At 37.4% G+C, this 10,510-nt stretch overlaps 1 protein-coding gene across 1 annotated transcript; it reads left to right on the top strand.

Moving 5' to 3' along the window:
• The first annotated feature begins 1,105 nt into the window (after positions 1-1,105).
• On the top strand, positions 1,106-10,195 carry LOC114516904 (leucine-rich repeat and coiled-coil domain-containing protein 1-like). Its single transcript, XM_028536514.1, has 23 exons — positions 1,106-2,406; positions 2,824-3,152; positions 3,939-3,994; positions 4,080-4,304; positions 4,449-4,509; positions 4,669-4,988; positions 5,129-5,228; positions 5,732-5,850; positions 5,939-6,073; positions 6,461-6,600; positions 6,690-6,806; positions 6,897-6,981; positions 7,165-7,278; positions 7,361-7,432; positions 7,554-7,628; positions 7,824-7,923; positions 8,010-8,098; positions 8,225-8,299; positions 8,469-8,582; positions 8,840-8,934; positions 9,087-9,224; positions 9,369-9,504; positions 9,653-10,195. Exons 1-23 carry the CDS (start codon positions 2,135-2,137, stop codon positions 9,779-9,781), a joined length of 3,096 nt encoding a protein of 1,031 aa, XP_028392315.1. The 5' UTR covers positions 1,106-2,134; the 3' UTR covers positions 9,782-10,195.
• Positions 10,196-10,510: the final 315 nt, after the last annotated feature.

Below are 10,510 nucleotides of genomic sequence, written 5' to 3'. Positions count from 1 at the left end.
CTGTCTCGACTTTCGAGTATGCAGCGTCCGCAAGAACCTTTTCTCTTAGAGGACAAGAAAGTCCGTCAAAGTGCGTTTCCGCATAAAGATTAAAAAAGATATAATGTGATTAGTTCACGGAGTATTTTTCTTAAGTTCATGATAACTTTAAGTCTTTATTTCAAGAGGTTAGCACGAAATAGCCAAAGGCATGCAATAAGCGTTAAATACCGCAAAACAATAAATGGTTCCGGCAATGGATTATAAATTATGAAGCGAGAAAGGAGGAAAACAAATTAAATGCAACACCACAGTTTTTTTCTTTTGATAGATATGAACGACAGAACGAGTCAATAAGTTACGAATTCCTGATGTGTACGAGCTCCAAACAAATTCACTCGTTCATATAGTCAATCAAGAGACAAAATTGCACACAAAATCGCAGCGAAACTGATTGCTAGTGTAAACATGTCCATGCCTTTAGCATACGTATGAATATGATCACAACCGAGTGTGGAGAGTATACTTTGTTTACGCTTTGCGCGGGAAAAAATTCCACTCTTTGAATTAAATTGTGGTCGTTTTTGCTGGACGCAATGTAAATATATGAGAAACGTAGCCGAAAATTTATAACCTAAAGTCGAAACCTAACTAACCTACGTGGCTATACTATAGTATAGTTTGTAAGGGAACTGAATTGTAGTTATAATAATCAGAAGGGCAAAACTACAGATTTTCCTTCAAGTATTTAACTGAATATATTTATTTTCGAGCTTCATAGTTCATATATATATATGCCAAACATGCACGTGAGACTATTTTCAAACGTGAGCCGACAAAAGTCAAACTTGCACGATAAAGTCAGTAGAATAACTCGAATTTTTCTTTACTTCGCAGCTAAAATCCAATATGGCGGCGAGATATCTATGCTATAACTATATTATCGACAGACGACACGCATGATCCAATGTTCAAGAAAATTGCTCATTTGAGTGCTAAGCCTATAGATAAGAATTCAGTCGACATAGCTGCATGAATCTGATAGTCCATGGAAATTGAACTATACGTACTTAATAATTTATTTAACAATAATTTTTTATCTACACAGGAAAAAAATTAGCCCATACAGTGCATCAGGTTGCAGAATATTGTGTTGTGCCGCACCTACAATTCACAGGTTACGATATTGCTTAATTTTTCAACAAAAGCAACTGAAAAATATTGATCCTGCTGCAACAGATTGCGACAATATTGTGGTGTGCCAAACCTATGGTTCAGTTGACAATCATAGCAGCTCAAACGAAATCATTTGAAACCACAAACCAACAAAAACCACAGTGAAAACAACTGAAACCACTTAAAGAATAATAACTTTTTAAAACGAATTAAGCCTGCAGTACACCAAGTTGCAGCAATATCATGCTACTATTGTCATCGTTGTTAACAACATCGAATAATATTGTTCATTGAAACACAATTGATGACCACAGTCCACACTGAAAAGCCGTAAGGAAGCCGCGTCGAAGCAAATTAGGCAGATTTACAAAACCGAATTTGATTCACTTTTGTCGCTCAAAAAAATTGCAAATCGCACTAATCTCGGTTACTACTTAGAATTTTTAAATTCTTAGAAATCAGATGCCTGCGTACATTTTGAACGAATGTAGAGTACTATTGTTAGCCTGCAACGACAAATGTCTTCAGAATTCAGAATAGACTTTTTAAGGATTTGGCCGGCTGTCTATCGGGTGTGGTGAGCAATATCTAACCCCTCCACCACTGCTCGGTGTTATTGTGCAAACAACGGTTCAAGAAATAAGATTGCGCAATATTTTGATATGTGACGTCATGTTTATTCAGTCGGGCGCCATCTTTAAAATTAAGATTGTCAACAAGGGCCTGAATTTACTGAAATGGTTTAAAAAAGTGGCTATAAACTCTACCAAATGTTGTTTGTGACGTTAATTTCACCCACAGCGCACAAGGCAAAGTCAATAAAGAGATCATAGCTTACCTTGAAATGATTTTGGTGCTTCGATTGCTTGATAGAGATACGCGTTTTATACTGTGTATATTTTCGACGAGGTTTTACTGTATAAAGATGTCGCTTGTTCCGAAATATGCAGCCGATAATCGCTTTTAAATATCTCCTGTGATGTCTCGCAATCCTAGCGAGGTTTGCCTAATTGATGCAGACGTCAAATCCATCGCAGAACTAAATCTACGATCGACTGTTTTATCTTTGAATTTGCACTGCAATTTGCTGAAAAACATCGAAGGTTTGGACAGCCTGAGAAATTTAAAACACTTGGATCTCTCTTCAAACGCCATTGAAGCGATCTCGGGGCTGGATGGGTTGATATTTTTGAAGTATCTCAATCTGTCATGCAACAAAATTTCCGTGGTGGAAGGTTTGGAATCGTTGAGGTTGGTTTGTAATACAACACAATTAGTTTAGTGTATTTGCTCGTTTCATGAACTGATAACACTCTTCTTTAGTAAAGAGCAAATCGTCTACCATAAGACAAAGCAAAATACTGCCTTGATATGCTGACCTGGACTGTACTGGAACTATACTGTTCTCTTAACTAATACACTGGTTATCTATCAAAAGTTATAGGCCAGAGTTTAATGAACTTCCCAAAACAGAGAAATATACTAAGATAGTTTGAAATGGATGAATAAAGACATCATGAGGGAGAGAGTTTTGTGAGCCATCGACATATAGAATCATCTGGTGTCAAAGAATAAAGTGCTTTACAGAGTTGCAGGCTAAATTACATTAAACTTTAGAGAAGTAATTGAACGTTACTGAATTCCTAAATTCCTAAATATATCTTGCAGGCAATTAGCAAAACTTGATCTGTCGTACAACATTATTTCGAACCTATCTGGCCTGAAGTCGCTATCTGCTGGTCCCTCGTGCTTAGCCACACTCTACCTCCAGGGCAATCAGATACAATCAATTGATCATATTATTGATTGTTTGGGTGATTTTAATGACTTAAAAGACCTGGTGTTCACTCAGAACGAGGACTCTAACCCTGTCTGTAATCATCCAAAGTACCGGTCATTACTGTTGTCTATGTTGAGTAAAATCCAGGTGCTTGATGGACTCAATAGATCAGGTCAACAGGTTGATTCTGACTATTCCGACCATCTTGGTTTAACAGGTAAGGGAATGCGAAATTTAAAAATTCAGGTATGTTTGCCTGCACTGTACTAAAGTAGCTTGAATTTCTGGGCTATTCAGTATCCAGTTTCATATTGCAGACTGTGACATATGCACGTAAAATTAAGATCAGGTTTCCAACTGATTTCTTTCAACCCGCTAAAGTTTTATCAATATAGTTATCAAGGGAGGTAGAGGTAGGCTAACAAAGCAATATTGCAATATTATATAATTCCCATTGTCAACTGATCACGGCCAACTCACCTAAACTCTAGCTTGTAGTGATTTACCGTTTTGATCGTCGAGAAATTTACGTGCAACTTTCTTCGTCAATTTCTAGAATTCTAGAATTCTATTCAAGAATAAAATTTATTCCCGGCCCATAGATCGCGCAAAAATAAGCAGCTCCAGAATAGTTACTTGAGCACTTATTCAAAGTTAAATTGTTTTTTTTTCATTCGTACAATGCTGCAGCAAAATACTTAAATAGTAAAACATTCACACGTGACCATGCGCGAGATACTCGCGCGAATATCGCGTGTGACGAATGTGATGAATGTCACTATCCAAAATGTGCTCACGTGTTTTTCCCATTACAGGATAAATCATTTAGTCAATTATTAGTCAATTATTTACCAATTATAGTATATTAGTCAATTATTTACCAATTATTCTCAGTGGTCCTATCAATTATAGTATTCTATTTGCCCTAATCAGTATCCTAAATGTGCCGCCCACCTACCAATAATTCTTATTGGGTTACTCAGTTACTATTATTATTCCCTAGACATCGATGATTATGTCCGGTTTCTGGCATCGTCACCATCAAATGGTTCAACCAAGGTTTTTTACTTCTTTTTGTTTTGTTTTGCGAATAGTATACGACATTCTCACTAATCACTTGCTAATGTCCCTCAACTCGTAATAGGCCGAACATGGCGGATCTTCGACAGACACAACCACTCCGAGAATCAACGAAGTTCTGTCCAAATTTCGTTCACAGAAATTGCCCGTTGTGGACGATGACGCCAAGTCGAGAACTCAAACTACGTCGGCCAACGTGAAGGTGGCTTTATCGGCCGATCACGAAGTTCGTTTAGAAAGACTCGAACATCAATTGGCGCACATTCTCTACAAACCTGCTGCAGAAAAAGTATAAACTAAAGCGCTTTCTATACTTTCTATGCATGGCCTCAAATCTTTCGTGGCCTAATAAATCTGTAAAACCTACATTACTCTATTCGTAATGCGGGAATAATCGTTTCTAGTTTTTTTCACTATTTTTTAATCTCTACAGGAGATTGTAAATAAGGATCCAGTGAGAGAAGGGACTTCGGAAAGCGAAAGAACTTCAAAAAGTAAAAATATCTTTTACACGTAAAAAACAAGTACACTGCACTGTTTAAATGTGTTGAAAATATTGTATAACTTGAAAAATCAGTTTCCCGCCCTTTTCAGTTGTGTTTGTAAATATCTTGCTACATGTATTTTGAAACCAGCCTTCGATATTGTTGTAGAAAACGTTGCAAAGATATCTGATTCCGATACGGACAATAAAAACCCGTCGAATTCAAGCCAAGCTTATCCAAAATACAGACGAGTAGTTTCTCCGGCGAAGACAAGATTACAATCGAATCCAAAGGATAAGAGTGAAGTGAAAATGGCGACGAGAGGAAAACGCTTCACAGCGAAGAAAAGGCAACAAGAGGCTTCAAAACCTCGCGACAGTACAACGAGTGGAAACGAGGGTGAAGATGGACGATTTGGAGATTCGCGTCCCATTATGGTCGAGGGAAAGAAATATGTTAGACATCCTGAAGACGATGCCACATTTCTGGTGCGTGTGAAACTGATGATTTTGATAAATTAAGTTCTCTGATATCTTTTTGTAAAAATTGGGCTGATACTATGCCATGAGTGATACTATGCCCTGCGAGATGAATTTCTATGTTTGCATTATTTTCTGGGGTTTTTTAGTCGCTGATCCAAGAATTAGACCTGGAACGCGAGAGAAGATGGAAAGCAGAACAGGCCGCTCTGAAGTTAGTTGAACATGTCAAAGATTTGCAAATCAAAGGTACCTGATTTACTGCTTAAACGAAATTCAATCGATTAATTCTAGAATATGGATTTGGGAATTGACTCCTACTGTATTTCCAAGCCCTGAACATCCTTGCAGTTGGCAGAAGAGCCCCAACCAATATCCCACCATTTCAAAATAATAGGGAGCTTTAGCAGTGACTACGAGTACGACTACGAGTACGAGATTCGTCATTCTCGCGCGTTGTTTGCTTACGCCATCAGTCAAAACTCGTAGTCGCCGGGCTTTTGAGTAACGAGTTTTTTGGCAAATTTCGTACTCGAAAGCTCAGCGACTACGAGTTTTGGCTGATGGCGTAAGCAAACAACGCGCGAGAATGACGAATCTCGTACTCGTAGTCGTACTCGTAGTCACTGCTAAAGCTCTCTAATCACTTCAGAGATACGGCAGCTAAACTAGAGGTTGTTTTTTCTCACTATACCCGAATTCCAAGTGTTTTTTCTCATTGCGTGTATATTAATGATTGACAATTACTTCAGTGAACGAAGAAAAAAAGCTTGAAAATGCTGCATTAACGGCTAGTACAAGGCTCAAAGAAGCGTTGCAAAAAGCGAGACAAGAGAAGACGGAACTGCAGAAAATCAACACTTCTTTACAAGTAATGTATTTGATTGAGAGTGAATCCTTCGGGAATCGTATTATGGTTGTCTTTATGCCGTATTGGTAATATTCACGTTGAATTTTAGGCGAAATATGAGGAGATGGTTGATGATCTTAAGAACTGTCGAGAAACAGAGGAGGAACAAAAAAAGGCTCTTCGAGCAATGGAGGCTGCTTCAGCAAAATTGGAAACAGAAAGAATGCAACAACACGCTCATGAGGTGATGTACATGTATTATTATTGGTGATGCAGTGAATGGAGGGAAATGCTTGGAGACATGATTTGTGCAGTTATAGTGGTGGTGATGATTACGATGGAGCCGATTAGGATGATGATGATTATATTGATGATGATGATACTGATTGTTATAATGATGCTGATTATGACGATCACTATGATTAAATCAATGCCATGGTTATATTGATGATGTTCATGATTATATTGATGATGACACTACTTTTAATGATTACGATGATGTTGGGAAAGATGATGATAAAGATTATATTGATTATGATGATGATTATATTGATCATGGTGATCGTGGTTTTGATAATATTGAATGTAATCGATAACAGAGATAACTATAACGGTTTTTTTTTGAAAAAAGGTCTCAAGAGCCCAAGAACAACAAATGAGAGCAGCTGCTCTGGCTCGAGAACTGGACATTCTGAAAACCAACAACAAACAATTGACAGGTCAAGTACAACAGCTGCAAGAACTGCTGGCGACTCGTGAACAGCAACACAAGTTCGTACAACTATAACACCACTAACTAAAACCATTGGAGAGGAAACTTGTTGCCAACACTATCAATTGTTTTGCTCATATTTTTTTAGAGTTGAAATGGAAGGTCTTGTTCGTCCAGACAGTCGAGATATGCGAGAAGTTATTGACAAGGAAATTGTTAAGACAGAAGCGCGCTTTGAACAACTAATGAAACAATGGGATGAAAAGTAAGGGATATTTGATTTAGGTTCTGTAGTTGATTCAGTTGGTATACATCGGGTGGAATATTAGCAGATTGAAGTTTAAAATGTTTTCAGATTAAGACAAAAGAATCGAGATTATGCAGAGTTGGAAAATGAATTTCGAATGGCCTTGCAAATCGAAGCGAAACGATTTCAGGAGGTATATGATGGTACTAGTGTATATAGTTTGTTGTATAGTTTCTGTTCTGGTTGTTGTCGTTTTGTAATAATATTGTTATTGTTGGAATGTGGTTGTTTTGTAATGCTTTTGAGTGAAATAAATTGCTTTAACAAATAAGGATATGATATCATCGATTATGATCAAACTTGCTCCCATCTTCAGCTGCAAGATGAATTCACAAAAGTGAGTGAAGAATGCTCTCAATACAAACAAATCTCGCAGGCAGCCAGACAAAAAGAAACCAAGGCTACAGGCATGGTTTCAGAGTTAACGTCGGTAAGAATAAGTTAAAATCAGTAGGTTCAGTGGAACAGTAACATATTGAATCATCACTACCTACTACTTGGTTATTTTACAGTTAGTTAAAGAGCAAAAAGTCCGTATCACTGAGTTGACTAAGTCAAAACAAGAATCTTTATCTCAGCATAAGGTGGGCACAGTTACAAAATTTGTTTATAATATACTGTGTGTTATGTACCATTACAGGTTTGCAGTTGGCCTTGTATTCAAACCGAACAGCTCGCATTTCATCATGTATGTCCAATATTTAGGAAAGAATTAACGTTTTGGAAGAGGAAACAAAAGTCGCGCGCAAACGAATATCAAGAATTGAAGTTTTAGAACAGGTGAATTGGCGTATAGTTAAAGAGAACCTGTCAATAATAATACAGATATTGTCTTGAAGATATTTTTTATCCTGTTCCTCCGAATATGTTCCATTAAGCGAAATACTTGGCACAATGTCCATTATTGATTTCAATTTGCAAAATAATTTTTTGTTTTGATAGATTTTTTAGTTTTGATTTCATGTTGATTTTCAGGACAAGTCTAAACTGCTGTCCCAAGTACGTGCTCAGGAATCAGTTATTCAAGGTCTGAGATTAGAAAGGAAGCTCTGGGGCGAAGAGTTGGCCCAACAAGGTAACCTATTTTGTGCCCATACAGAAACAATGGCGGGTTTTGACACGTGATCGTCACGTGATTACTAATACGTAGCGTTTTGCCAGGCGCATCCCTTGCTCAGGATCGTGGAAGACTGGAATCGAAAGTGGAGAGTCTCGCCGAAGAGAAAAGCCTGCTTCAAAAGCAACTGGAGGTACTGTGTTTCAGTTTGTCCGCCTTTTCAAGAAATTATCTTTACTGAACCAACAAAAGGAACTGCTTTAGCAAAAGGAACTGTTCTCTACCATACCTTTGTGAGAAAGAAAGCCTTGTTTTGCAGAATGCCAATGACTCAATTCGCATTAAATCGAAGATGCTCGAAGATCAAACGGAATCCATACGACAGTTAAAACAGGTTCGTTGAACTATTGCGACATGGTCGAGGATTAAGGGGAGTGGGGTGGGGTGGTGTGTGGTGCAAGGTTTTCGAAGTGCATGTTGCTATGGCACAACGCATTCGTTTGATTTGGTTGATCATCCTCCTTAACCTAGATGATTACTAAAACAAGAAGTTCTTTGTCTAGAGCTTAAGCGAGTTTGACAGTGAACGTCAAAAGAACGAAGAAAGTGAAAGAAATAAACTTCGAGACATTGAAGAACGATTGGAACAACAACATGCTGTCAATCAAGAACTCGAGGTAAAGTTTTGGGGGAAATGAGCACCACTCATCAGCACAATCCTTCTATCGAGAAACGGACAGATTTGTTGAAATCTACAATGAATATGTTGACTTTAAAACTGCCCATTTGAATCCATCTAGTCGTAAGCGTGCATGTGGCTTTGAGCCATAACTATCGCACTGATTTTTAAAATAAAATGATCCACAATGATAAATGAAAGCTGCAGCAGGTTGAGTTCCACCTTGAGTTCTAAAAATACTCTTAATTGTTTTAGGAGAAAAATGAGAGCCTTTTGCAAAGAAAGGAGGAACTAAAAGACGAACTTTCCGTTCTCCAAAGTGAGCTTGAAAAATCGGAAGAAACCAAAAGGTGTTTATAATTGCATAAAAAGGAATAGGTTCATCTATACGGAAAAAAGTTTTAAGTATTTAAAATCCACATTTTAGTACATCCTGACCTGAATATTGGTTGCTAAAATAGAAAATTTAAATGTGTTTTTCTCCCAAATTGGTTGTATTTAGATCCCTGAAAAGCAAGTGGCAGGAGCGAAGCGATCTGATTGGTCGTTTGGAACAGGAGGTGAAGGAAATGCGAAATCAATTTGATGCCAAAGAAGAGAAAATGGTGGAAGAGAAAGAGAAGGCGATTAAGGCTGGAAAGTAAGTTTGTCGGACTCGTCTGCGAAAAATGCAGGAAATGAACGACAAGAACATTCACAGTTCATCAGAAATTCTTTTAAAGCCACAATTTTGTGTGGTCGTTTTGTTTGAATCGGAGCGAAACAAGAATTTTTTTTCTCAAAGTCTAGCGATAGAGAAACTCCACTCCTGCGACGATGCATTTCGCAAACAACTGGAAAAACAGAAGGAAGTTTACGAAAGAGAAATTGATCGTTTGACGCGGGAAAAAGAAGAAGTTATCAACCAATCAAATCAAAAAGTAAGATTTATGCTGTGTGCGGCATTAGGGACGGGAAACCATCCAACCAAGCTTTATTTGGCTTTCTTTTCATTTGCTTATTCTCGGAAAATGGTTTGTCTGTAAAATGCATGCCGAAATTGTGACGTTTTTTCATGTTTTCGCATAGATCAACGAAGTGGAGGACGAAATGAGACAAATTTTGCAAGAAGCCGCGTCGGGCAAAAAAACTCTCGAAATGAGAATTAAGAAATTGACAAATGCCTTCAATGAAATCCAAGAAGATCTTACTTCGTGAAGAGGATTCTTGGTGGTATCTTGAAAGATGGAAATTTATTAGTAGAGGCTTTATATAGTTTCGTAAAAAAATCCTTGAGGTAAAATTCGGGCAATGCGAATGATTTTTTCGACTAAATGGGCCGAAGCGAATCTCTCCGCCATCAGATTCACTAGATAATCCCTTGTGACATTATACAAACAGTAATTTCAAGACAATCATTAGAACAGAAAAATTATTTGAGAGGAACCAAGCTCCTCTTTCCTGCCTCTCGGTCCCTGGTGAACTGTGAACTGTGAACCTGTGAAATCATGGGATTTTTGATCAAAATCATACTTGTACATATAAGTCATGATTGCACCCTCATTGAATTTGAAAGGGAAATTTCGTTTTTGACCAATGAGCAAGTTTGTTTACATTTTCAATAACCCAATCAGAATGAATAAATTTTGATAAAAGTACAATATATATCATTACATGAAGTATTTTTCATTTAGTCTTTCTGATTGGCTTTGCCTAAAAAATGTAAACAAATCTTGCGATTAGTTTAAAACGAAATTCCAGTCCTTCTTTTTCCCTCTTTGCATCTTCAGGTTTTTCGCGTAGTGTCTTTGGTAATAAAAAAATACTGAAGGTCGAATATACGGTATACATGGTATATTTGGCCGGGTTATTCACTATGAAAGCGAATTGAATACATCATCAATTGAATATTGGATTGGAAGGTATAAAAAAAATGATAAGCGAAGT

Source organism: Dendronephthya gigantea, unplaced genomic scaffold (genome assembly GCF_004324835.1).
Source record: "Dendronephthya gigantea isolate DGI-Jeju-01 unplaced genomic scaffold, DenGig_1.0 000006F, whole genome shotgun sequence".
Taxonomy (NCBI): Eukaryota; Metazoa; Cnidaria; class Anthozoa; order Malacalcyonacea; family Nephtheidae; genus Dendronephthya; species Dendronephthya gigantea.
Note: the sequence above shows the minus strand (reverse complement) of the source record. Positions and strands in the feature narration are given on the sequence as shown.

Coding starts and splice junctions, on each gene's coding strand:
- LOC114516904 (XM_028536514.1), top strand. CDS start 2,135: ATGTCTCGCAATCCTAGCGAGGTTTGCCTAATTGATGCAGACGTCAAA. Junction 5,851..5,938: donor AAATCAACACTTCTTTACAA/GTAATGTATTTG, acceptor GTTGAATTTTAG/GCGAAATATGAGGAGATGGT. Junction 8,583..8,839: donor CTGTCAATCAAGAACTCGAG/GTAAAGTTTTGG, acceptor TAATTGTTTTAG/GAGAAAAATGAGAGCCTTTT.